The sequence below is a fragment of the Takifugu flavidus genome, chromosome 5 (assembly GCF_003711565.1).
Source record: "Takifugu flavidus isolate HTHZ2018 chromosome 5, ASM371156v2, whole genome shotgun sequence".
In the NCBI taxonomy this organism is placed as follows: domain Eukaryota; kingdom Metazoa; phylum Chordata; class Actinopteri; order Tetraodontiformes; family Tetraodontidae; genus Takifugu; species Takifugu flavidus.
In genome coordinates this window covers 15,587,187-15,614,871 of record NC_079524.1, presented here as the reverse complement: position 1 = coordinate 15,614,871, position 27,685 = coordinate 15,587,187, and the positions used below count along the sequence as shown (strand labels likewise).

At 42.3% G+C, this 27,685-nt stretch overlaps 2 protein-coding genes across 16 annotated transcripts in view; one reads left to right on the top strand and one right to left on the bottom strand.

Moving 5' to 3' along the window:
- The first annotated feature begins 190 nt into the window (after window positions 1-190).
- Window positions 191-12,689, top strand: piwil1 (piwi-like RNA-mediated gene silencing 1). The gene is made up of 21 exons (XM_057033792.1): window positions 191-256; window positions 745-838; window positions 2,123-2,225; window positions 2,977-3,105; window positions 3,196-3,407; window positions 3,539-3,660; window positions 3,741-3,821; window positions 4,319-4,516; window positions 5,049-5,157; window positions 5,342-5,468; window positions 5,834-5,951; window positions 6,702-6,816; window positions 6,936-7,123; window positions 8,366-8,438; window positions 9,910-10,110; window positions 10,196-10,299; window positions 10,367-10,437; window positions 10,517-10,670; window positions 11,827-11,952; window positions 12,036-12,183; window positions 12,265-12,689. Exons 2-21 carry the CDS (start codon window positions 770-772, stop codon window positions 12,379-12,381), a joined length of 2,565 nt encoding a protein of 854 aa, XP_056889772.1. The 5' UTR covers window positions 191-256; window positions 745-769; the 3' UTR covers window positions 12,382-12,689.
- A 795-nt stretch (window positions 12,690-13,484) lies between these two features.
- Window positions 13,485-27,685, bottom strand: part of rimbp2b (RIMS binding protein 2b) — a 63,516-nt gene continuing 49,315 nt past the window's right edge. For 7 of the 15 annotated variants that reach the window (XM_057033774.1, XM_057033775.1, XM_057033778.1 and 4 more), the window contains 11 exons: window positions 26,338-27,090; window positions 24,019-24,127; window positions 23,487-23,612; window positions 20,700-20,881; window positions 20,357-20,525; window positions 19,988-20,050; window positions 19,476-19,579; window positions 19,025-19,051; window positions 18,505-18,576; window positions 18,001-18,135; window positions 13,485-15,247 (listed from right to left, as the gene is read on the bottom strand). In XM_057033774.1, the coding sequence (XP_056889754.1) occupies window positions 15,053-15,247; window positions 18,001-18,135; window positions 18,505-18,576; window positions 19,025-19,051; window positions 19,476-19,579; window positions 19,988-20,050; window positions 20,357-20,525; window positions 20,700-20,881; window positions 23,487-23,612; window positions 24,019-24,127; window positions 26,338-27,090 (1,935 nt within the window). In that variant the 3' untranslated portion in view covers window positions 13,485-15,052. Of the gene's footprint in view, window positions 17,178-18,000; window positions 18,136-18,504; window positions 18,577-19,024; window positions 19,052-19,475; window positions 19,580-19,987; window positions 20,051-20,356; window positions 20,526-20,699; window positions 20,882-23,486; window positions 23,613-24,018; window positions 24,128-26,337; window positions 27,091-27,685 lie in introns of all 15 variants that reach the window. The other 8 variants (XM_057033788.1, XM_057033789.1, XM_057033783.1 and 5 more) reach the window with 7 other exon arrangements.

The window sequence follows — 27,685 nt, the reverse complement described above, 5'->3', positions numbered from 1 at the left end:
TACAACAGAGATCATTGCGCCTAAAAATAGTTCTTGGATTCAAAATAAATTAAGACTTTATATATGAAACGTTTTATTAAAGTCATTCGTTTCTAAAGATAGTAATGTAGACACGTACCTTAAGGTACGCATTTTGAATGTGAGTATAAAGGAAATGTATAATTGACTTGAAAAGGCGAATGACAGCCGCATGTGTTGATGCGCCACTCCGCCGTTGAAGCATTTGTGCTGAGCACGTTGTCGCTTCGTACGTATAGTAAGTATATCGATATGATTTCTGATTATGGCGGGGAATTTCAAAACCTATCACTGTTATTTTAATTTATAAAATGTCAATATGAAACATTTGAAACATTTTTTTCTACTGCTGTTCGTCACTTGTTCTTGAAATAAACTCCGCCAATTATTCTCGCTAATATCATTAAGCTAGGCTAATGGATGACCAAACTTCTGATCGGAAAACGTTTGACAGATTGAAATTGTCTTATCTTACCACTCCAGAATTAATATCGTTTTTACTTAGTGGTAGTATTTTACTTGACGATAATGTTTGCTAGCCCCGTAACAGGGCCTTAAATGGCACATTTTACGGTTTTATTATGTGAACGTTACATTTTTATAAATTATTAGGCTGCATTTCAGTGTTTTCCACTTGCATCCACTGTAGTTTGGATCATAATGTATTTAGTTAAGGGAAAAGTCAGTTTACGACCTAAATGTAAGCGTTTTAATCTTTTTATGCAGGTAAGCCACCGGGAAGTGCCTTACGATGACTGGGCGAGCACGTGCAAGATCACGCGGCAGGGCTCGTGGCACGGAGACCGCAGCTCCTGGAGCCGTAAGCGTTTCGTCACTTCCTGTATACGGACTCTTACCTTTGCACTAATGACTAGGTTGCTCCATCAGCATTTTTTGGGGCCTGTTCTATTACAGGAATCATAAATCCACCAGTACCAATTCCAGAATTTATGGAGAATAATAATCCTCCACATCCCGTAATTACAATCTAGATTGGTGGACCACTTAAAGGGGTAAAACATTTGTACTAAAATTGATAAATGTGTACGTCCCGTAAAGTTGCAGGAAAATGCATTAAGTATTTATACTGAGGAGAGACATAGCTCCATGTCATTCGTTGGAACCCCATGTTTTCAACCACAGAAAGAGGCTGCTCCTCAAGGCCAATGAACTCCATATCCTCCCACCTTTTACTGTCCCTCCTTTTGAGATCCAGACAAAAGATTCACTTCCAGTCAGCTGAGTGGCAGCTGTCTTTTTTTTCTTTTTTGTTTAAATCCCGGATTTGTTTCTCATACTTGGTGTGTTCTGTTGTTTGGCATCTTCCCAAGGAACAAGGAATTAAGTGTCACATGCATGGCAAGCAGTGAATTTTACGTCTTTTTCAGAATCCCAGACGGGAGAACTCATCCTGCCAACCTCTCTTCTACAAAGAGCGGGAAAACTAGCCATTTGAGTAGTTAATTTACTATGAATAATAATGCAATTGGCTTTTTTGGAGCCCACCCTCAAGCTGTTTCAGGTCCATATTGGCTGATAATGATCGGCAGCCAATCGGCTTATACCCACCGATAACCCATGAACAACACATTTAGACCTCATTCATTCTGTTTATTTGATGCCACTTGATCTCTGAATTATAGTCATTTATTTATGAAAATTATTTTTAAAAATCAACTTAGTTTCAGTTTAATAAATGTATTTACTTTAAAGGTTGTCACTAATTTGATGCTTTGTGCATATGGTAGGTGCAATTATCCAAATTCAAGATTTAAAGTTGTAACAACTTTGACTAAAGAAGGAATTAAACTGTTTTACTTAGATTAGGGTTTCACTTTTGTCCCCAGTTAAACTTTAGTAACTGTTGAAAAGTCTTAAGGACTGTCATAGTTAAAATGGTGCTTGATGGCATAACCGAGTACCTAAGTCATGACAATGAGACTTTTCAGGTAACCCGAGGACATTTTAAAAGGTTCATTGTTTGATAATTATATGAACTTGTAGGACAAAAAACTGAAAGAATGTGGGGGCAGAAGAAAATGTTATTTAATTTTGAAAAAAGAAGCCTTATTAATGCATTTTCTGTTGTCTTCGTTGGAGCCAGACTCGAGAGCCTGCTACAGCGACTAGTGCTGCTCCAGAAGCCGAAGGAGATCTGGTTGGTAGGGGCAGACAGAAAGGTGTCCCAGGACAACTTGCTCAAAAAAGTATGAACAAGTCATTTTGGATTCTTATGGGGGCTGTTTCACTCTAACACTGGGTTCACACTGAAGGCGGAAGCGCTTGAAAGCGGAGGTATTTCCGTGGTTTGAATGGCTGCGATTGGCACGCAACGTGCAGCGATTGTTCAACGTCTGCTCTATTTTGTGCACTAGTCACGAGCGAATCGAGTTCAATAAAACACTGCAAATCGACACTGCAATTTCATTTTTTGGTGGGCATTTCTAAAGTTGGCAGTATTAAAAAAGAATACGAGACGCACATAGACCAGAGACTGCTTGGGAAAACTGGAAGATAAATGGACAATAAAGATTACATAAACATTTAAGATTTTAGTATTTCATACATTTCATATTTTCTGCAGGATACAACTACACAACACTGGTATGATAAATGGTAAATTTGCTTCTGGTGTGAACCGTGGATTGAGCACAATTTTCATTGCGCTGCTCTCCGTGACGCTTCCGGGTATCAGGGGAACCCAGCGAAAGTCATTTTGGTGGCTGCACATATACAACCACACATGAACTGCTGGGCCGCAGTGCAGACATTAGTTCAGATGTTTCTATGCAGCACCTTTACCGTCTAGTTTAAACTGTAGTTTAATGGCTTGATCTGTGATATATCATTTGATATTCACTCCATGTTGCTTCTTGTATTTAGCACCAGCATGGATTTGGACTAATTTTAATATTTACATTGTGAAGTACTTAATGTCCATTTCTTTGTTTTTAATAGCTGTTGTTGAGATGTCAGTTGGATTTCAACAAGTAAAACTAGGAGAAAGAGGTGGACGCCGCCGGGATTTCAATGATACAGGGGTCAACACCAGACAGTTTATAGAGCATGTAAAGGAGTCGAAGAGTGGTTTGTTGAAATCAAACTTTTTGCACATTATACCTTGTATGTTATGATATTAGTGCTGACGTTCTGTGTGTTTTGTTTTTCTTTCTCCAGGATCAAGTGGCTCTGTCGTTCCATTGATAGCAAACTTCTTTCGTATTGTGTCCCGCCCTCAGTGGGTTCTGTATCAGTATCACGTGGACTATCAACCGCCAATCGAGTCGCGGCGTTTGCGAACTGCTCTGCTCTTTCAGCATGAAGTATTGGGTATAGCACGAACCTTTGATGGAGCTCTCCTTTTCCTACCTCATAGACTTCCGGACAAGGTGATCTGATTATTCCAACATTCGATGATTGTCCTTGTTGGGCAGGTTGCTGTTTTATTGTCTTTGATGTGTGCATGCATTTGCTTTGTTCGTGTGTCAAAATGTGCTGCAATTTATCAACCGTGTTTTAGGCGACTGTGCTGCACAGTGAGACCCGCAATGGAGAGAAGATTCAGATAACAGTCACCCTGACAAATGAGCTGCCGCCATCATCTCCAATGTGCATTCAGCTTTACAACATCATATTTAGAAGGTAAGCGTTCCTTTAATAAAAGTGTACATTGGAATTAGCAAGTGTCTAACAGATTGAATTGTTTTTGTGTTTTAATGCAGGATCCTGAAAATTCTAAATATGCAGCAGATCGGGCGCAACTTTTACAACCCCAATGATCCACTCGACATCCCACAGCACAGGTAGATTATTTTGCTTCATTGTTTTTTGTACAGTTCAGGTTAGCATTAAACACATTTTTATAAATATTTTCATTCACAATTGATCAATATAATAACTGTCATGTCACCAATTTATACCAATCATCTTTGAACAATATTTGCCAGCACAGAATTTGAGTTGTGAGTATAAATTTGTTTTACAGGATTTGTTCCAAGTGCAATCCAGTGTAGGTTTCTTCATGAGCAATTATAGTGTTAGCTGCATTTGGAGAAACAAACAATTTATATATCTGTTTGCGATGGTGCATCGTCCCCAATTAAGACTTGTACAGCAACAAAATGACAAACTGTCATTCTTTTAAATCTGCGTCTATATGAAACATTTTATAAGGTAAATTTTATTTGCGTCTCAAATGTATCTCGGATCAGCTACTTTTCCATAAATAGGTATTTTAACACACAGGTGGTTAATGGAAACATCCATGAACATAAATTTATCCCCTTTTTCTCTCTCCTAGGCTGACTATATGGTCTGGCTACACCTCGACCATCTTGCCTTACGAGTCAGCCATCATGATGTGTACTGATGTCAGCCACAGGGTCCTTCGCAGTGAGACTGTTCTTGATTTCATGATAAATTTAAGACAACAATGTGGATCACATAATTTCATAGACATCTGCACCAAGGAGCTCATTGGACTTATAATCCTCACCAAGTAAGAAATACACAGATCCCTGCATTCTAGCAACTTTCTAAAGCAAAATCATGAGAAGGTTTTGAAGCTCCATAGGGGTTTGGGGGTGTTGTGTGGGGGTGGGGGCTCAGTCTGTTGAGGACTGTGCTGAGAAGTGGAGGGATCTCAGTTCACACCCAGTGTAGACAAAACATGTAAGGTGTTCTGGTAGTAGGGGGAGGTGCCAAAACACCTTCAGAGCAATGCCAGGGTACCCCTGAGCAAGGTACCAAACCCACACTTGCGCACATAAGGCCCTGCAATGAACACCCTGCCTTCACCATTTGCAGCTGGGATAGGCTCTAGCATCCTCCCTGTGACCCTGAAGGGCAAGAAGTGATCGAGAAAATGAAAAAACTAATGCCTTTAACCAACTTAAATACTCCCCATCATGCAGGCATTTTGTATATTACCATTTTATATATGTTAATGCTTGTAGGTAGGGGAAGACCTGTGAATTGAAAACGCTCCTCCAGTAATTGTATCAAACACTAACGCTCCTGTGTTTTTGTAGGTACAACAACAAAACTTACAGGATTGATGATATTGCATGGGACCACACTCCAAGCAATACTTTCACAAGGGGAGAGACAAACATTTCTTTCAGGGACTACTACAAGAATGTATGTGCGCTGATAACGTGTGTTGCAATGATTAATAGTTAGGATTAAGAATATCACACACTTGTTCCCTAAAATGTGTCTTACATTTTGTTTGTGGATTTTACAATTTGTTTCTCAGATGTAGAGCAACTTGGTCACCTCACCAAACATTTTTGTTGTAAATGTTTACATCTTGTGTTCTTAGCAATATGGGGTGGAAATCACTGATGGGAACCAGGCCCTGCTGGTCAGCCATGTGAAGAGGTTGGGTCCCAGTGGTAGTCCTCCTCGTGGACCAGCTATGTTACTACCTGAGCTGTGCTACCTCACAGGTTATTGTCCAAGTCTGTGTGAGAGGCCCTTGGGGTGGTGTTGAAGAGCAGTAATTCATTTAGGCTCATGAAGTTTAAAAAAAGAAAAAAAAAGGCACAGTCCTCTTGGTGTTTTCATAAATATAAAATCAGTAAACTAGATTTTCAGATTGATCTATCTGACTTGACAGTCTTGAAATGTTCACATCTTGGTCTCTTTAGTGAACATCTCACCTAAAATGTGTGAATCCTACAGACTTTCTGAAAATACTTTAGCTGGGCCTTGATTTTTTAGAACAGATTATTGATTGCAGCATGTTCTGCTCTCCAAAGAAATGGCATGCATTCAGTAAAACTTCTAGAAATTAAGATGTCCTATTTGACAGGTTTGACTGACAAGATGCGTTCTGACTTCAATATCATGAGAGACTTGAGTGTGCATACCAGACTGACGCCAGAGCAGAGGGAGCAACGGCTCAACAGATTTATGTCAAACATACAGAGGTAGGTGATTAACAGATTTTTGAAGGCCTGCCATGAATGTTTTACAGAGAGATGAGATGCTATTGACCCCAATAATCTTATTTTGGTTTAACTTCACTTGCCTGAGTAGCACTCACTCCGTTTTGGTTTTCAGTTTACGTTGATCCTGTTATTGTGCATGTAGAGTAAAGGCATTTTAAATCAAATTCCTTTGGTATCCTAATGTGGAAATGTTGTTTATCCAAAAGTCATGTGGAATACAACCATATCAATTGGAAGAAGTGATGATGTCACAACTGCAGCAGGTTTTCCAGGTTCTGCTCTCTTGTAGACACAAGAGAAATGGATTTGGATATATTCCATTGTTACCTGTGTAGTGGGAGGTTGTCCCAAATGGGTACAGACACCATTAGATTGTCACCTGTCTTTTGACACATGTCCAGCTGTAACACTGACAAAGGAAGTTAATTGAATGGTGTTGAAATTGTCCAACATCAGCATCATCTAAGTCAGTCTCTTCATTGATTTATTTCAGTTGCATTGGCTACAGCTTAAATTAAAATCTGTTCTACCAAACCGTTTTAGATCCGAAAGGTCATCGATAATTATCATTATGGCCTCATTCTTTGGTTGTGGCTGGTATGACACATCACCTTTTTGGCAATGTTATACTGGTGCTTGTTAAGACATGCTATAAATATGACCTTTTCCTTTTGTCACGAGGCAGTGTTAACTTTGGCTTTGATTTACATAACGCAAATTATTGTCTAGGAACGCTGATGCCAGGGCAGAGTTGGAGAAGTGGGGACTGAACTTTGAAAGGAAGCTGCTCAATTTAAATGGAAGACTCCTTCCAGGAGAGAAGATTTTGCAGGGCTCAGCATCGGTACAATTCTTGTCCTTTTCAAATTTGCCTTATTTGAAATTAATAGATTGTACACAATGCAAGAGGCATTATGTAATCCTAATGGAGAGATTCCCCACCCCCCCACCCCTGTGGTCTAGTATGAATATGACCCCGTGGTTGCTGACTGGACAAGAGAGATGCGTGGAGTGAACGTGATCAGTGCTCCTCCACTGGAAAACTGGTTGCTGTTTTACACCCGCCGCAACACCAATGAAGCACAGAACCTCCTGCAGAACCTCCACAAGGTCGCAGGTCCACTTGGTATCTCACTCCAGAGGGCAAAAATGTAAGTTTGTTTTGATTTTTAAATACCCAAAATTAATTTAACTATAAATCAAGTCATCTCGATCCTGTAGTGTAAAGTTGCGTTTTGATAAAAGTGTTTCACAAAGGAGGAAGTTATTACTAAAAAGTCACCTTTTATGTTTCTGGGGAAATTAGGCATTGAAAGTAGATTACCGTAATTTCTGGACTACAGAGCGCACCTGATTAAAAGCCGCATAATCTAATTTTAGAAAGAAAATCAATTTTGTACTTATACAAGCTGCACCGGATTTTAAGACGCAGGTATCCCACGTAGTAATATGAAAAATTAGATCGAAAACATTCAGTACCAGTATATGTTTTTATTACCGTAAGAGACGAGTCACTGACGAGTGACAGACAGGTAAGAAACAACAGCCACTCTTTTCACTTGTATGTTTATACAGAGACCTTAAATCCAATTTTTATCACGTCAGGATTTTTTAACTTTTAATTTAATCCGCTTAGCAACATAAATATATTGTACCGGTAAATGTTTTTTTTTTCTCACAGTGTCTGTAATGCAGCTACCTTGAAATATACGTTTGTATCAGCTACACACAAATTACGTTGTTTATGCTTTTTTACTCAAACAATGAACAATCTAAAAACCCGATGGCCCACCTCTAAAATCTTCTTTTTCACCGCAGTGGCGATTGCTTTTGCCTTCCGTCTGATTTGTACAGCGGAAACACCGCGGCCGCCTGCTCTCTGTGTGTTGACCCAGTCTTCCAGAACGTTTTCAAGCTCAGTCCACCTGCGATGTTTATGTCTAAAAGCTTTTGTCGTCTTTTTGCTTTGGATCAGTTCTTCAGGCGGGCGTCTCCACCTTCTCGCCATTAATTACCGTAATGTACGCCAAGATTACGTGCGGCAGCTCAATTTCCTTCTTCAACCACCAGAGTGATCACTTTAAACTTAAAAGTCGCATCATATGCTTTTCTTCTAGTATTTTCCACGTTGATGAGGGTTAGTAAAAATGACTGATTCACAATAGTTGTGATAGTGCGCCACGAAAATAAACATAAATAAGCCGCACCGTAGAATAAGCCGCAGTGTTTAAAGTGTAGGGGAAAAGTAGCGGTTTATAGTCCGGAAATTACGGTATATTAACTATTAAAACTTTTTTTTACAAATTGTAATTTGCATGAAGAAGTTTGGCTCAGTTTCACAGTTTGGCTGTTTCACACTCGTCCTTGTGATGTCTGCTTTTTCATTTATTTAGGATTGAATATGAGGATCAACAGGATAGTCTTCTTAAAGCCATGAAGCAGAATGTTGGGCCCCGCACTCAGATGGTTAGTGACACGCGTGATGAACTGTAACACAGTTTGGCTCTTCTCTCTGAAGCCCTTTTCATTGCTGTACCTGACTGACATGTTCTGGTTTTGCCATTGGACAGCCTGTTGACAGAGACTGAGCTCTGCCGGGCTGAGACTTCCCCTCATTTTTTTCACTAAACAAATCAAATATCTACACATTCGATAATGGAAGCACATTCAGGAAGTGTCTCATGCCTGGAAAATCCCGACGTTTTAGAATCATTATACAGCTAAAGCTTGTGTAGGTATAAAAAAAGACCACGATATCCACCAGCTGCTCAGCTGGTGAAGAGATTCCACTGCAGATTTTGAGCTCTAAACAGGACACAGTTATTTATGGCAATATTGCCAGCCTCAGACATACTAACTGGCCTTATTATGAACTTCGACCACTCGGCACTGCCTAAACCTCCTGAGCATCTCCAGCCCCTCCCCCAAGGTTGTCAAACCCTGCTGACGATGTCGAACGAGCTACGGCACATTTCTGTCCCACTGCTCACCACTGACTGGAAATATTACAACACTGGTGCCTCGTAATGACAACATGGACGCAGAGGCTTCAATATTTGCTAAACAAAAAATTATTTTTTTAAAAAAAAGTTAATTCTTCATGAAATATTCTGGAAAATGACAGTCAAACATTTTAATTTCAGAGTGAAAACAGAGTGAGTTGAGGTAGATCATGATGTGAAAGCCACTGTCATTTGAATATTTCACCTGCCGGGGCTTGTTTCACTACAGTTGGCCTTGCATTTGGTGTTAATGATATTCTTTTATACAGGTTTAAAATGGTTTGCGTCACACTCATCTAATAGGTCTTTATTATAATTAATGACCTCTCACCCTCAGATGATCCTCTATGCTCCCATGAAGATCTGCGCCCTATTAAATCAGAACTCGGAGCCCCACTGGACTGGCTTTTGACAGCTAATACAGACAGCATTTTATATCTGTTTTTATTTATCAGTTTTATTCTACTTTATTGCCAAGTGCTATATAAATAGACTTGATTGAAGTTTATGCTGGATGGGGCTTACCCACAGGATCTACTAGACCTTCACCAGGACACATTGGCCCTGAGGTTTTGGGCTGTGACTAAGATCTGTGCAGCCCTCCATGGATAATTCTGTTACTAATGGGTAGCACGGATCACATTGAAATCACAGCGTTGTGTTGCAGTCGGGATTTAGATGTTTTGTTGAGAAGTGGTTATTTCTGACCCGAATTTCTGGAAAGCTTTGTGAAGGTTCATCTCACTGTCACTAGCATCTCTTGGTTTTGTATTTAATGACAGTTTGGTGCTCATGCATATGAAATGGATCCAGTTGTGTATCCATGATGTTTCTATATCCTAATGAAACGGAGTGACTGTTCTTCCCGAGCCATATACAGGCTATCCAGGTGCCTGCTTTTTAGGAGTGATTTGATGCACATGTCTGTTTGTTAGGTGGTGGTGGTCCTTCCCAGCAGCAGGAAGGACAAGTACGACAATATTAAGAAGTATCTGTGTGTGGACTGTCCCGTCCCCAGCCAGTGTGTGGTCTCCCGGACTCTGAGCCGTCCAAAGGCCCTCATGACTGTGGCCACAAAGATTGCGCTTCAGATGGCTTGTAAAATGGGAGGAGAGCTGTGGAGTGTCGAAATCCCAGTATGTCACGCACACAAGACTTTAGAAATGAAAAGACATATTTGTGGTAAATGAGATTAATTCTGCCTCCTCAAACTTTCCATAGCTAAAGCATCTGATGATTGTTGGCATCGACTGCTATCACGACACCTCTGCTGGGAAAAGGTCCATTGGGGCCCTTGTGGCAAGCTTGAACCAGAGAATGAGCAGGTTGGTATCTACAAAACATTGTGCATCTGTGTTTTTGCTGTACTGCAAGTTCTATTTCTTTTCAAAGGTGGTTCTCTAGATGTGTACTACAGCACAAAGGTCAGGAAATCATGGACGGCCTGAAGAGTCCCTTTATTGGTAAAGGTCATTTTCTATATTTGCAACTGAAGGAATTTCAGCAGAAGAAATTTCAACATGAGAGCTCTTTGTCTTACAGCGGCACTTAAAGAGTACCTGAAGTGCAACAACTGCCTGCCTTCACGCATTATTGTGTACCGAGATGGGGTGGGAGACGGCCAGCTGCTGAGCGTGGCCACCTTTGAAGTGGCCCAGATTCTAGAGTCCATTAAGTCACTGGGGGCAGACTACGCGTGAGTGCTTGTCTTGCAGTTATTATCATAGACAGACAAATGATCATATTTAAGACTAGTGATGCTATTTCTTGTGTAGTTTTTCTGCCCCCCCCCCCCCCCCCCCCCCTTCTGTATTGCTCACATTTTTTCTGCATGCGAGCTACTTACAAAATGACCAAGTCAAAGTGATCTACCCCCCACAAAAATGCAAAACATCTAATTTTCAAATGTATTGAGGATTCTTTGTACGTACAATGTATGTTGATGTACCTTGAATAACCGAATGAGCCAATTTTGAAAAATGCATAATAATTAACTATTAACATTTTTTTGTAATTGCCTGAGTTCACTTTGATGACTTGCACTGAATTGAATCAGCCAGGGACGCACAGTCCGGACAGTAGCTGCTGACAGCCACTCTCAAGCACACTTCCAAATGTTCATCAGTCATGGTGGAAACGAATTTGGACTTAATAATCTTCATATACTTAATAATCTTCAACGCACTTGGAAAATGACATCGTGAAAAAAAGTCCACCTCCCATTCCGTATGAAAGTGATGTTTTTGTCTTCTTACTTGGTCCCGCTCCCTCATTCATTTTGATGACCATAAGCTTTAGCGATGGCCTAAATTCAGAGGTACCGGTAATTCCCTGAATAGCTTAGCGCTTCTGACTGGTTGCCCTGTATGTCAATCAGTAACAGGACTGATGATAGGCTGACATCGTAAGTTCTGCTGCACTTAGCGCCGTTGTTTGCGCTTGATTGGTCACCTGAATGTCAAATTCAGTTGTCATCTAACTGGCTGCCCTGTATATCAATCAAGTGATGGGATAAATGATAGGCTGATATTTTTTAATGCCACGCCGCGATCGACCGTTAGATCGCGATCGACATAAGGAGCACCCCTGATTTACAGGTACCACCGCCTTCATGATGACCTCCAACCCCGCTGACCCACTCAACTGGCAGCTTATTCAATAGTCGAGAGTTTTTCCTTGTCACTGTTGCTTGTCTGGGGTCAGGCCCTGGGATTCTGGAAAACGCCTTGAAACAATTTTTGATTGTAAAAGACGCTATATAAATCAAGATTGATTTGCTTTTGCCAGTTGATGCTCAGTGAAGTACTTATGAATACTATTATTTGCCTGTTCCTACGTCCTGTTCATCATAGGCCCAAGCTGAGTGTGGTGGTGGTGAAGAAGCGCATTGCCAGCAGGTTCTTTAGCGTCATCGGTGGGAAGATGTCCAACCCACTTCCAGGAACTGTCATTGACACAGAGGTCACTCGTCCAGAGTGGTGGGTGTCGGCCACGTTGCTTCTGTCAGGTAGTCATTATCTGCTACATGTATACGTAAAATCCTGCTCTCATTTTGTACCAGGTATGATTTCTACATTGTGAGCCAGGCCGTTCGCTCTGGAAGCGTCTCGCCGACTCACTACAACGTCATCCATGACAGTAGTGGTCTGAAGCCAGATCACATGCAGAGACTTACGTACAAGCTGTGCCACATGTACTACAACTGGCAGGTAGCGACCCTGCTAATACTTTTGCAGCGCTAACCTCTTTAATAAAGCATTTGTTAACATTGTATATATTGTCTGCCACAGGGGGTTATCAGAGTGCCCGCCCCCTGCCAGTATGCCCACAAACTGGCTTTCCTTGTTGGCCAGAGCATCCACAAGGAGCCCAACATGCAGCTGGACAACCTTCTCTTCTATCTTTAAAGAAAAAGATAACAAGCAGTTTGCTTGGCGTTTTTTTGTTCCATGTGAGTTTTCATCAGTTTAGTCTACACGCTGGAAGGTTTTGGTTTTGGTTTTTAGATTCATCTGTTACGTTAAACACCAGATGGTTGAAACTTAGCTGTTAAATTTCCTGTCCTTTATTAAAGGTTTTGATAAAATCCTTCCCTGAATAAAACCCAAATATGGAATCCATTTGTTTTTCATGTTATTACATTTGAAAGCTCTAAATCTAGTTGTTGAAGCCATCATAATCATTAAAAATGATGTGAATAAACATTTTCACGGTACCGTTTGTCTGGTGGGGGTTGTTTTCTAAAGGCGTGAAATGTTCTCTTGCACCACTCTATTATAAATGTCTAGAAAACTGTTCATGGCCAAAATGTCGGCAATATACAAGTAACACGACCCTAATTCTGTCGTGTGGGAGCATGAGTGCATGTGTTTTTTTTTGCTCGTGGGCTGCCCAGTGATTTAATATTCTGCTCCAGTGTCCCAGCTCCTGCCAGAATGGCCCCAACTGGCCTCTAAATGCCTTCCCATTTGCCAGTTCAATCACAGACTTTACCTGTTTGAACAGTATTATTACATATTTTACCTGTATGTTTAGTAAAAGGCATTTTATTACATGACCTTTTATTTTTCTAAGCTCATAAAATGTACCAGCTTCCTCTTCTGTGTTAGGCTACGATTGTTCAAAACAAATGTAGGTTTCACAATAACAGGGAAATTTATATAAAGAGAATGTAAGGTCTGTTGGTGCTATCAAAGACCCAGTTTAAACTACTGGTACTGTTGATGGGACTAGGCAGCAATATTGTGGTTCAGCATTCAGACCCTTTATAGCCCCGTCGGGGGTCTCAGCAGCAGCAGTGTTGTCAGGGTTCGAATACTTTGCAGATCCTTCTGGAGCCAGGATATGGGTGCAATCTGTTGTGTGGACTTGCAGTCAATTGCTTTTTCAGTGTTGTAGTTTTTGCTCATGTTATCCTCCCAAAAAGAGAAAAATGGCCTCTCTGATTCTCCCCCTCTCAGATCTGTGCAACCTGGGTTGTATATTTCTGGTGCTTCTAGGAAACACAACATTTACAAAATAGCAAATTTATTTAAACTTAAAAAATGTTGCACATGCACACCCACATAATTGGTAACCATCAATATAGGCAGATCATTTTTTTTAGCATAAAGCTAGCACACGACTGCAAACTTAACACTATGGTCATCAAGACACCATGGGAAAAGCTTGCACTGTTTGATTATTAAGATAAATGTACCAAAAGGCAGTTTGAAAATCAAGTAAATACATAAAAAAAACACTTTTACAAATGGACAACTGTACTAAAAAAGTCACTCAAGAAGAATCGAAGCAACGTATGATGGTCTGTAAGAGAAAAGGGTCAAGTTCAGGTTTTACATGGCTATAGGCTGACATCCATACATTGTTACAAAACACTTTGCATACAGTTTTGACTTTTTCCGATCCATAAATAGATAAGAGTTAATTTCAGGATGCATGAAAATGAAATGCAAAACTGAATTGGACTGATTCAATTCCACGCGCTAACAGGTGAACACCCTCTATTTGGGCAGCCAGGGAAATACATTAGCTTTCATTTCATCATACATTCAGTACTCGTTGTAAAAGTGCCGATACAGCATTTCTGTAGATATCTGCACCAGCAGTTGGAGACACACGGAAAAACGATGGGTCACAGATCATCTTGAGTAAACATACGTCAGATTTAGTAGATTTTCGAGTGGCGGGAAGCGCAGAGGTAGCCTTGTGTCTCGCTGAACAGTCAAAATCACTCTGTAATTTTGACTCTGCAAACCTTTTTACAAGGTGTGTTTAGATGTTTTGCAGGGATTTCAGATGGGTGCAGTCAAGTTCTGGTCCTCTGTGGGGTCACCAGTCGATTGATAATCCTACACATCACAAGTCAGGATGAACACATATGAACAGGCATGATCATTGCACACTCTGGGAAAAACAACAAATAAAAATCCTACGAAGCATTGTGCAATTATAAGGCAAATACAGTACATGGAGGTTGGATCTATGAGGCGTTGCATCTGGGCTAGGAGACCCTGTTGGTGGAGCATGTGCTTGTTTCCTGTCTAATGTTGGGGTCGACTGATCTGTCACAGTGTACACAAGTCAGCCAGTACCTGACGTTCCAAGCTCAGCCCACCACGTCCTCTGGACGCTCAAGCAGGGAATGTGCTCAAGTGAAGCATGCAGAATTCATTTTAGGAGACTGGCTGCGCAACAAGTTTAAGCCACCGAGCTTCCGCTCAGTCTTCATTTCTTCTCAAAATGGATCCAAATATAAAGTGTCGTCAGACTTGATCGAGTGCAAAATGGACAATAACCCTGGGCCGTCTCTATAGGACATCTTTATTAGCCAGACAGTCCAAGGTAAAAAAAAAAAAGAAAAAAGAAAAGAAAAGATCTACATCGGCCAGCACCATGAGGTCTTGGGACCAAAATATGAAACAAGTTATTGAAAATATGTGGTTAACAAAAATACAAATATTCTATATAACAGCTGTACAAGAATATTGGCTCATAAAAACCACCTGTTCACTGAGGTTTGTGGTTTTTTTTTGTTTGTTTAACATGTATCTATAGAAAGAGGAGCACACTGAGAAGTTATTTTACAGCGCCAAGTCTTTGTAAAATTTTCTTCCCTTTGGAGAACAGTCCCCTTTTTCTTTTTGGAGGACATATGCAGTGGGGCCCTGGTGGAAGTGCTGGCCCCACGTTGGCTTGCCCAGAGCCAGGGATGTGTGGACGCACTCCGGGAGAGGCTGCTCTTCTGGTTGGGCCCAATTTTTCCAATGGGACCTACGGTAACGGAAGACCCGTAAGGGACAGTTTGAGGGTGTTAAAAATCCCTAAATGTCACCTCAGCCACTACTTCCTCCTCCTCCTAAAGTCCTTCCTGTCTCAGCAGAGTAGCCATTCCTATCTGCCTCTTTCTAGGACTTGACAAAGACTTACAGCAGATGTCTAATCAATCAATGTGAGGTGACATTTCTGTGCATTCAACATCAAAGGCAGCAGATTCTCTCACACATATACATCTTGGGACAAGTGGGACATTTATATCACATTCACTTTACTTCTTCTCAGATATAATTTACTGATACAGCTGGGTTACAGTGAAACTACAAATCACTACTCCACTTCTGTAATCATGGTCTAAAAGGCTTCATTCAAAGGAAGCTGAGAAAGAAAGAGGGACAAATGTTTACGCCTGTGTTTTTGTAAATGCAACTTGTAAATAGAATTGGAAATTCTGTAAAATTAAGATTTATTCTTATCTTTTCAGAGCATCCAAACTCCTCGGATACTCCGGATGGGGTACCATCATTTTACTGAGCATCATTGAAGTAATCTGTGTTGCGTTTGCACAGACGAGTTGGGAATATCATCCAAATGTTGGGCCTCCCCGGAAATATTAAAGGAAATACTTTCATTCTGAAGAGACAGGAACGTATGGTGACATACAAGAGCAGAGGTAGCAGCACGTGGGTGGACCTCTACATCTACACCTACTACAGAAGAGGTCTGCTGCAAGAGAAGAATGAGATGAGGAAAGGGTGAGAAGGGTGTACAAGCTGGTGGAGACACCAGACATGCTGTTTAGTGTCGAGACAGTGAGAAGACAAGAGGCACTGATGAAGATGCTGAGGTTCCATTTGGGAGTAACAGCTACAGACAAGATGGGAACTGAGAACATCAGAGGGACAGCAGATGTGGAAGGTTTTGGAGCTAAAGCCAGAGAAGCCAGATTGAGATGGTTTGAACAGAGGGGGAGTAAGCATGTCGGTAGAAGGATGCTGAGGATGGAACTGCCAGGTAGAGACCTAGAGGACGACCAGAGAGGAGATATCCAGATGTTGTGAAGGATGAGGTGAAGTTGGTCGGATGCAGAGGACACGGGGGATTCATGGAGGAGATGGACTCACTGTGGAGACCCCCTGGGGGTTAAAGTCAAGGGGGGAAGGTTAAGGTGATGCCATGTCTGTTTTGATGGTTTTGTGTAATGGAGGCAGCATCATGCTGGGAGGGCACAGGAAGGTTTGGAAAGGTGACATAGTTATAGTAAAATATAGAGAATCCCAGGTCAGTAAAGGGATTCAGGCAGTAAGAACAGTACGAAACTAGAGGGAAATGGATTTTGGTCAAGGTTGGTGGGGTCAGAGGGCAAAGGCCAAACTGTTCCTGTCTGATCCAGCTTTAACCTGAAAGTACAGTGCCCAGATGTGGAAGCCAAGATAAGTATTTGGATATGTTTTGTTTTTTTTTAATTATATGACCAGATTGTATTGTCGAAATAAATAAAATTGAGAGACTTAAATGACAGTTTAAGTTGCTGTTGGAATTATTTTAAAGAGAAACATCTCCAAATGAAGGAGTTGCCTTTTAGCTCACCATGAGTTACAGCGGGAGGCTTATTGCAGGAGACGGAGACATTATCATGTACAACACTCAGAGAAACAACTGAAGATACCGTACATCTTGTCTAATGCATTGGCTAGGGTTACCGTCTCCTAGCAACAGTGATTTGGTGAGACAAAGGTTCCTAAATTAACCTAAAAGGTAGAGCAACACAAAAGGAATGTCATAAGAATGATACCAGTAGCATACCAGACACTAAGGGTACCCATGTCATCTGCATTAGACGAGGGGAGCATTATCGGGGTATCCTCAGTTGCTCACTTACGTGACGGAAACAGAGCCTTTAAGGTGTGAAATGAACACTCTTCTTCTGTTTTGCCAAGCAGGTGAGGAAAAGAAATAAAACAAAATATGGTGACGGCATTTCAATCATTTGCACTGTGACAAGGACAAATCAGAACAGAGGAAACATCTGATGAAAGCTGCTCATATTTCGACCATTGCATCAGCTGTTATGCACAAAAATAACATCACATTTACATATCATAAATATCTCTGATGATTCTCTGATGGCAACACAGGTTAGGTGACCTTTGCGAGCTATTTTACAAAAAAAAGCAGTAAACTGTACAAAACAAGGAGTTTTTGAGCAGATACAAAAGTCAAACTACACCCAATTTTATCTCCATATAAAATTCTGATTTCATGCGCCTGCTCGTAATAACATGCTATGGTCTATATGCTTTATCTCTTAGTACATCAGAACTTGGAAATTATTTAAAATCAAACACACAATATATTCATAAAGCATTTTTAGGATGCCAAAGTTTTGTTTTATTTTACAAGACAGAACAGGTAAAAAGGCAACATCCCCCCCTCCCATTTAACCTCATTGAGAATGCTTTATGAATACAATATTCCTTTGGATTTACAATGCACAACGTCCCCCTTTGTACACCTTAATGCAGGAAAAATAAAAGTGCCTTTAACTTTTTAACCCTAAAGTTCTTTTTTTTCATACATACATCCATACATTTTTTATTTATTTATTTATTTTTACAATTGGAAGTCAGTATAAATTAGAAATCCCATTGTACTTCAATGAGACACGCATACACAAACACAAAACTAAAGGAGGGAACTGAAAAGAGTAAATGGATGACAGAGGGCTAGTACTGCGAGGGAGCATGTACCCTTTTGGTCTTTATCCGTGCCGGAGTGTCCTGGACATAGCGGGATGGTGAGTCAGTGAGATAAACGTCTACATCATCAGGCACTTCTTCAAGAAAGTTGGAAGGAACGAGTCCCTTGTGTCCGTTTAGCTCACCCTGCCGAGGACACACAACAGCAAATAATCCACACTAGTCCATTTGTGAGGGGAGCATGTGACACTGAATTCTGCACCATGCTGGAGGCTCTTCTACACCTTTTGTTACAGCAGAGGGTTGAGGGTGCCAAATAAGATGGAGGGAAGCATTTTAATGCATTCACATAAGTATTGATGTGAATATTTATACATTTGATCCGGACTCGTCCCCACAGTCGCCGTTATGCACACATAGAATCAAACGTCCGGAGCTCAACAGCCATTTTCCTTTTCCCTCAGATGAGTCCAGCATGGCAGCAGTTGTACGTGTAGAAAAGCATTCTGAAGAAAGACAAACAGGCCGCAGACGTGCAAAACATTTGGCACTTACGTAATAAAAGCCGTCTTCGTCGATTTGGCCAAAAACTATGATGACATCACCGGCACAGAAGGTTAGTTCAGCCTGTTGGGACGAAAGCGGTCATGAGACATGTGAGGCCTGCTCGGATCGTCTCGTATGCTGCAGGTTCAACTTAGTTTAGACTTTCCGACACACCAATTCGACTGGGGATTGTCCGATGCTGCATTTTCCCCCAAATCGATGCATCCTGACCAGAAGGGTCAGCACACAGACGGAGAATGCATCGAAGGGTGGAAAGCTCCAACACACAAACCAAACGTGGCATCAAAAACAGACACATCGACACAGGGACCAGACCGGAGGATGGGGCTGGGGTGGGTCAGGGGTGGTGGTTTGGGAGGCTTATCCCAGCAAAACAGGGACTGAAAGTCATGGCCGGCAGAGATGGCGCAGTGGCCCCACGTCTGAAACCCGCCTACTTGTTTGCGTGCCAAAAAGGAAGGAAAGAAACACACAGAGAGCAGACGGTTCCCTCCTCACCCCCACTCACCTCCTCATTCAGCCTGCTGCCCTCATACTGTGTCGGTGGTTGGGCCAATAGAAAGGTGAGAGTAAGTGAATGGAGATAGGGGCAAAAAAAAAAAGCATGGGAGAACAGGTGAATCTAACAAACCCTCGCTTTGTCCCTTTGCCCTCACTCAAACAGAACAGATGGATTCCAGAATCTCTCTTCCATTAAGAACAAAACAAAGATATATTTAAACCAGCGTCAGCAGGAGAAATAGTGAGGATGATGATGGCTTGAAACGGACCAAGACCGACCACTTTGTCCTCATTGTACTTTTAAACTGACCCCAAAACCTGGGGTCACTGAAAAAGACCACCCGTGTAATTTGCCACAGCAGGAGAAATAAACACATTTCCTATAATAATGCATCAGTTAGAAGCCAGAGAATATTTCAAAGAGAAGCTTGCGGGCAGCTGGACCCACAGGCCAGTACCTCTACGTCAAGATTTGGAGAACTCTCCCTGGGATCGTAGTCGTACAGCGCCACCATTCTCCGCGTGGACGTTGGATACTGACACACACCTCGTCTGTTCCTCTCTGTGGATTAAAAAATTAGAATTAAAAGCATCAACTCTGTGAATGACGTTCAGTGATGGATGTGATGATGTCATCATGTCTTCTGAATTTCGACTTTAACGACGATGCCACTAAATCCCATGGCTTTAGTTTCAGAGATGGCGATCTAAAGTTCCTTCTGACCCAGATGTTTAGCCTGGATCATGTCTGTGGACTACTAGATGTGCAGAAAACCATGAAATGTTAATTTGTGTCAGACTGATTGAGGACAGAATTGAAATTGATTATTTGGTTTAAAAGGTTAAAAGATTGTTTCTTCCAATTCCAAAATCAATTTAAATCTTTCTAGCTTGTGGTGCCAAACATGGTGAAAGTGTGAGATTGTAGGAAAGACAAGCAGAGCAGAAGAGCATCCCATAAAACACAGACCTCTCTTGGACTTTCTGGACCTGCGATTTACTGGCCGTCCGTCTTTGAAACGATCACAGTTTACTTTAAAGGAATACAGAAAAGCAGAATAAGTTTTGGAGAGTTTGACACAGAAAAAATAATCAAATTTGGTGTATTAACACTCCGATGCATAGTGGTCACTGCACTGACCCCTAATTTTCTCCTAAATGCATTGGTTTCTATGGCAATCCTGCCTTTCGGTCACTCTCTACTGCCCCCCTCCATAGAGTACAATTCAGTGGCCAGTCATTGAAACTGCAAGTACATTTCCTCTGTATCCAAGATGGCCGATAGTTGGCTAAAAAACTTGAACATCCTCTCAGAGATTTTATTCCAGGTGAGCCTCACCTAACTTCTCCACAGGTGTGTTGAGAGGCAAGAAGCCCTGTTTGAGGAGCTGCCCCATCATTTCATCATCTTCTGTTTGGATTTCTGAGACCATGTTACAGGGGATCAGACCCACCCGGTCTCTGATCTCTGCCCTGTAGAAGCCATCTGTATCTTTATTTCCAAACACCTGAAGGATAGGGAACAGAATTGTATGTACAATATATAATACAATCCTATAATGGCTTACGTAATTAGTAATTTTGTGGAAGACAGGTGACAACACTTTTTGTTAATGTCCACTTCATTCAGGACTTATAGGAAAAGGAAAATGGAGTGTAACAGCTAAGAATGACTCCTCCACCTTGATGATCTGGCCTTCCTTGAAAGGCAGCTCCTCATCGGCAGCGTCAGGGTTGGGTGACATTGACATGGGGTCGTAATCAAAGAGAGCCACAAACACGCGGGTCAGTTCCTCTGGCTCCGATTCGTCATAGTCATCCAGGGATCGTCTTCCCCGCCCCTGCCTGCGCCCACCGTGGCCATCTGAAAGAGAGGAGGCTTCTGCTGCTACTATTGACCTTCTACACTGATGCAGGCTGGAGACTCAGTGATATTAAAATATTCCCCTTCCACACATGCACTGGACTTCTGTCTTCAGGAAAAATCTGCAGTTTTTCCTGGATTTTTTCCCTTTTTCCAAATCTTAACGCAGGGAGAGTCTCATGTGTGAGGAAAACACTGAGTGTGCTGGTTTCTGACACTTAAATGAAGAAACATCAATGCCTGAGAGCGAAACAGAAAAGGGATATTTACACAAAAAGATGTCCGTGGAGATGAAAAGGAGAAGGCCTCAGGAGGTTTGAACTGATAGACAACTCATGTATTCTTGTAAAGGTGGAGGACCTGGTGCATTGTACAACAGCATGCTGAAGTTTGGGCCTCCCTTGTCAAAATGTCTGTTTGTGTGAACAGTTCATCAAGCGGATGATCTCCAAAAGCCATAATGACACATTCCTTTTGTACTTTAAACAAACTCTTTTGAGGTTTATCCACAGAGTTTGTCAGGATACTTTGAGGGCCACAGGAAAACCTTCAGCTGGTGCCTCTCGAGGTCATCTTAAGGATTTTGTGGTACGTTGATCATATGATCATTATCCATTTGTAGGAGCCAACCTCTTTTCAATGTTTTTTTTTTTACAGAAGATCTTGTGTTTGCTTCTGGAGTTTGTTGGATGTAAATTGAATCCATTCTTCCCTCTGCCTGTGAAACGTTCCTATTGGCTGCGACACAAATGTAAAGCATGATGGATCCGAGTTGTATTTTAACCACAGGACTGGTTCCCAACATGCATCAGGCTTGTCAAGATGTTCTTTTGCTAATGTCTGTTGTTGAGAATTGTGTTGAGGACACAGGACAGGTTTTCTTTTGTGTTTCTGCAGGAGTAGCTGGACAGTCCTGGGCAGTTCTTAAATGCCTTTGTTTGATTCTATTCTTATCTGAGGAAATATAGACTTGAAAACCCATCTTACAATCTTTTCCTTCTTTGTGAGCATTAATCAATTTTTATTTACTAGGCAACTGTTTGGAGAGACCCATGGCTCCTGATTGTTGTAACAAGATTAGAGGAATCTGGATGTTTATAAAGCTTTAAAATTTGCATCGCCTGACCTTCCTCACGATAATGATAAACCAGCCATGACCTGCTCAGGATAATCGGGTTTGATACCCCGGTCGAGGCTCTCTGGGAGCTCAAATCTAGTATTGAGAAGAGTATTCCATGTTTATCATTTTTTCTTTTGGAGATCATTTTATCTTACACTCACAGATGTTTTGACTGGGGTACACAAGCTTTGCTTTCTACTGTGGGTGTGAGCAGATAAATCTGGAAACGCTCCTGATTCTCTGAAGGTCTTCTGGAGTGCATGTGTGAAAGAGGCTTTTGTCATCGACAGTGGACACAGAGACGGAATCCATGTGTGAAGAAAGACCCAGTGTGAGTGGTGGCATTTTACATTTAGTCTTGATTTCTTTTATTTTAAAATCTTCTCAGGATTTTTAGTATTTGCATTGTCAAAGGCTCAGCCTGGCTCTTTATTCACAAACCTCTGTTCACTGAAGTGACAGTCCCAGAACACATTGCAAACACAGCACAGACAGGAGGCCCAAGTAACACTTTGGGGAAAGATCGCACTAGCTGTTCATTGCTGTTTCACTGCCTTATCTCACAGAGACTGTTTAACATGCAACACAAAGAAGGCAGCTGTCCTACCCATCAGCTGTACTTAATTATTTTACAGTCCCTCCAGGAATGCACAGTGTTGTGCTATATTAATTAATGCAAAATAACCACTCATGCATTATGCATACTCCTTTATTTTTCAATTCATGCATCACCAATTCATACCCCTCTTCGGCTTTCATTGTTTGTAGATTCGTCTTTGCAAGATTTCAAACTATGCTGCCACATGTCTGAGAGTCTGGAGAAATCGAAAAGCTGATGGCAAAGATTAGAGACCTGATGTTCCACAAAATCCTGAAGGGACTGTTTTGATGCTTATAGGCCGGAAAGGATGCAAAAGGTGACACACCGTGATGAGAGGTGCTCCGACTCAATACCCCAACCGGTAATACTCTATCAGTCAGGTCATTCATTTGATGGCAGATTAGTACAACCAACTGAAAAACTGGAAGATGCTTTCTGGAAGATGCAAAATGTCCCACAGCAGTGTATGTTCTTGCAACAGAGTGACACCAGCAATGCAACTCATCCATTGTTTTCTTGGCAATGCACCACTGAAGACTCATGCAAAAATATAAGAAGCCAAATAGTGTAGGGGGGTGGGGTGTAAAGAGAAGCTGGCAGTCTAGGCTTAGGGTTAGCTATAAACAAGACTAGGGTGGGGTGAGTTGGGGGTATCGTGGGATTTGTGGTCTAGTGGGACAGAGGAGGGAAGTGCTTTTCATTCTCAAGCAACAAGAAAAAGTGGACATTCTTGTCCTCCTTCCGATTTATGCTAGGTTCAAGAGAAGTTAGAAGATGCTTGCTGTCCAGCAGAAGAAAAACCACTGCACATGTGTTAAAGAACTCTGCCCATTCTGGCCGTGTCAAGGTGAGTAGTCTTCTTGATAGGAAGCTGCACCACATACCATATTGATCCTCTGAGGACACTGATCGCCATATCCTGCGTCGAGCTACACTGCCATAGTAAACATCGTCCTTGTTGGGTGAGAGGTTCCCCTCACTCCCCTCACTGTTACTGTCCATGGTGATCTCTACAGAAGACACCAATCACAGCATTAAAGTCAGAGAGCCTCGTGCACACTTGTCCCTGCCCCAGTCACACATGCTGCGTTTTCCCTGAGATGGAGGTCAGAGGGGAGTACAACCATTTTTACTCTGGAGGCACTGCGTGTAAAACAGCAATGTTAGCATGTTTTACAAAGAAAACTCTGGTTTGCATCTTTTTTCTTCTTTCCAAAACTGCATAAAGCATTCAGCAAAGACAGCTTGTGACTGTAAACTGCAACAGGCCACAAGATGAAGAGCTACATGGGTCTTTAAGCTTCTAGGGTGTGATGAACATCTCAGCTCACATGGGGGAAACATATGATATCAACAGCACAAGCATCAGTAGCCCTGCAGGATGAGGTGTCTCCTCATGTTAAAGCCCTCACTGACCAATGGATGGGATGGGCCTCTGCTGACGGGTGGTGCCGATGTGACCCATCCGTCTTCCTGAGTGCTCCGGATGATCCACGCTTCCATGTGATGGCGAGTTTCCGATGATCTTTAGTGTGGAAAAACCAACAAGTGAGAGGTCAGAGCAGAGCATTTCATTAGGGCAAATTATAAAACAATGTCAACAAGTACATAAAATTGCTATAATGACAAGAATAAACCATAAGAGCAAATGATGTTACTTCCATTTGTCCTTAGGGAGAAAGAAAATAGACACAAAACAACAAAAACCAAGAAACAAAAAAATCAAAACATCAACCCCGACACGACAACATGAACTCGGGGTTAACAGGAAGATAAATAGCTAAAGACCATTTATTTGATCTGTTTTGTTCTGTGCAGGTCAGAAGCTCAATGAGAGAAAAGCAAATTAAATTGCAAAGATGGTGGAGAATGAAGGATGAAGAGAGTTGTGGAAGCAGAGGAGTGATTATAAATCAGTCACAATGTAACCAAATGACCCTTAAGGCTTCAGGCCTCAGGCCATCGTTAGACATCATAAAAGCTCCCTTGTCAAGAGGTTTTAAAGGCAAAGTATCTTGACCACCCTCACGGCCGGCTGTTTTATCCATAGTCTCAGCCAAGGCACGTTAACATAGAATTAAAATTCAAAGACTTAAGGGAGTCTTTATCATGCTCATCTCATACACAGGACCCCAGCTTATCCATCCATCCATCCGTCCGTCCGTCCGTCCATTCAATCCGTCCGTCCGTCCGTCCGTCCATTCAATCCGTCCGGCCATCCATCATCCATCTATCCGCCTGTCTGTCCGTCCGTCCGTCCATTCAATCCGTCCGGCCATCCATCATCCATCTATCCGCCTGTCTGTGCATCCATCCATCCATCCATCCATCCATCCATCCATCCATCCATCCATCCATCCATCCATCCATCCATCCATTCATTCATCTGTCCATCCATCCATCCATCCATCCATCCATGCATCCATCCATCCATTCATTCATCTGTCCATCCATCATCGATCTGTCCATCCAGCCATCCATCCATCTGTCCGGCCATCCATCATCCATCTATCCTTCCATCTGCGCGTCTGTCCATCCATCCATCCATCTGTTCATCCATCCATCCATCTGTCCGTCCATCCATCCATCCATCATCCATCCATCCATCCATCCATCCATCCATCCATCCATCCATCCATCCATCCATCCATCCATCCATCTATCCATCTATCCATCCATCCATCCATCTATCTGTCCATCCATGGGGGGTTTCAGGGGAGCCCAGCCCAGCTGAGAGGGGTACACTAAGTTACCAGCTCATTAAAGAGCCAACAAATAAAGACAAACAACCATTCATATGTTGTTAATTTAAAATAGCCATAGGCCCAAAATGCATGTCTGTGGGAGTAAGTCAGAGTACCTGAATAGAACCCAAGGGGGTAAGAGGAGGACATGCAAACCCCACACAGTTCGAACCACTGGACCTCAACACAACCCAGCAAATTTAGGGTGGCTGGAGTGCACCTCCAGGTTTGAGTGAAAGTTCTCAGTAAATGTTATGACACTGTTGAGAAAAGAGCTGCAGTAACTGCTGTAGAGGGTGGGAACACTAAATATCTAAGCTAAAAGTGGATAAAGACAGTGGCACGCATCATCTATGTTAGATATTAGTGTGCTCAGAACAAATATCTGCCAGTTTTATCAACATTTCGAAATCAAATCAAGTTGTGGAGTCACAAAAGGACTACATTTACAGATTTCAAACACCACCGTATGTGACCATTGTGGTTTCATTTGGCAATGAATTGAAGCCATATCTGCTGACACAGATGAAACCATGGAGCGATGAGGTGTATGAAATGAAAAGCGGGCTGAAAGATTCAAGTCATGATTTTGACTTCTGTCTTTATGAAAAGCAAAGTGAAGCGATAGATGTTGAGTCAAAGCTTTAAGCGTATGGTGGAGCGATGTGCCTCCAGCCCACAGACAGCAACACATGAAGCAGAGGGTCCCCATGCACCGCACGGAGACATTTCCTTTCCTCACAAAACAGGAGAAGGCAAAACTTGGTTAAATGGCCTTTAGGTAACTGAAAGCTTCACATCAACATTGGACATCACCTGAAATTCTGAGTACAAGCAAAATCACGCAAAATAAATAATACTGACCATAAGTGCATTTGAAAAGATGGAAAATGCCAAAGAAAAGAAGGTGTGGGTTTGTGGCAAAAAAAGTAACATTAAGGAGATGGTTGTGGCTTGATGGAAAGTACAGCAGAAAGTGTGGATCACACACCAGATGGTGGTCCAGGTCCCTGGACATAGACTGGGCCCTAGCCTCCCTGTGGGGGCTGTAACAGACCCTGTGAAGTTTGCTCAGCCTGCCCTCAATTAGTTCTCCGTCCCTGGAGTAGTTTCTTGACCCAGCTTCCCGACCAGGCCAAAACTGGTCCCTGTTCCTTAAGTCCCCCATGTGCACCACCTTGGCTGTGGTTGCTGGTGAATCAGAGAGTTCTTCCTCCACACTGCACTGCCGCATCAATGTTCTTTTCCGACCCATAGCCAGTGCACGCCTTTCTACTGGCCCTTCACAGTGGATGATGTGCACGGGTCCCCGCATATGGCTCCCATGGATGTAATACCCGCGGTGACCCCGTCCTAAAGAGCCTTCTTCTTCGCTGCCACAGTCCAAACCACTGTCGGGACTCTTGGTGTTCTGGCGGTCAGGATGTCCCAGACTCCACTCCTCAGGGTTGTAGCAGAAGCGGCTGTTACTGAAGCGAGGGGAGGAGCGCTGCCGCTGCAGATGGCGGTAATTCCTGTTGGTGTTGCTGGGAAACAGCCTCCGCTGAGCGTGTGGTGCTCTGGGATGCCCTCTATCTTCAGAACAAAGGTGCTGGCCCATGCCATCCACACCATCCAGGTCCTCCTCAGCCACCTCGGGGATGCTGTGGAGACGCTTGCTGCGCATGGACTTCTGCTTCACCACCTCCCTCTGGAGGTCCCAGCAGACCCGTTCCTCAGCTAAATCTTGCCGCTTGTAGTACGCCTTCAGTCGCAAAGCACGAGCCAAAGGTCCACAGAATCAGCGTTAAGTTCAAGTCGAAAGCATCGGTTTACATTTTTGTGAATAGAGGGGTGGAAACGGTTTTGTAGGTTTTAGAACAGGCAGGAAACAACACAGATGTGAATAAAACAAATGGGGGAAGACAAAATAAAGACAGAATTAGTTATTTGTGCCAATGTAGTAATACATGCATTTTTAATCCCATGAGAAGAAATGACATGCTCTGACCAGGAATCTGTGAAGGCTCACGTGTGGGATGGAGTGAAACAACCATGAATATGTGGAAATAAAAATGGAGAAAAAGAAAATACTGCTGTCAGAAATCGGAAATATTCTCAGCGGCATCACATGTGAGAAACAGCTGAAAACATGTAGACGATGGTCAAGTCAGTGATCGAACAAGATCAGGTGGACAAAAAGACCTAGCATCAACACCATAACATTCTAACAAGCTTTTAATGATCAATATATTTAGGAACTGTTGGGCCAGAGTGGGTTGTGGAGGAGTTGACGTCATGAAATTATGTTGGAATGAAATATTTGGTTTTTAAATACATTTCAAAATTGCAGATTCCCA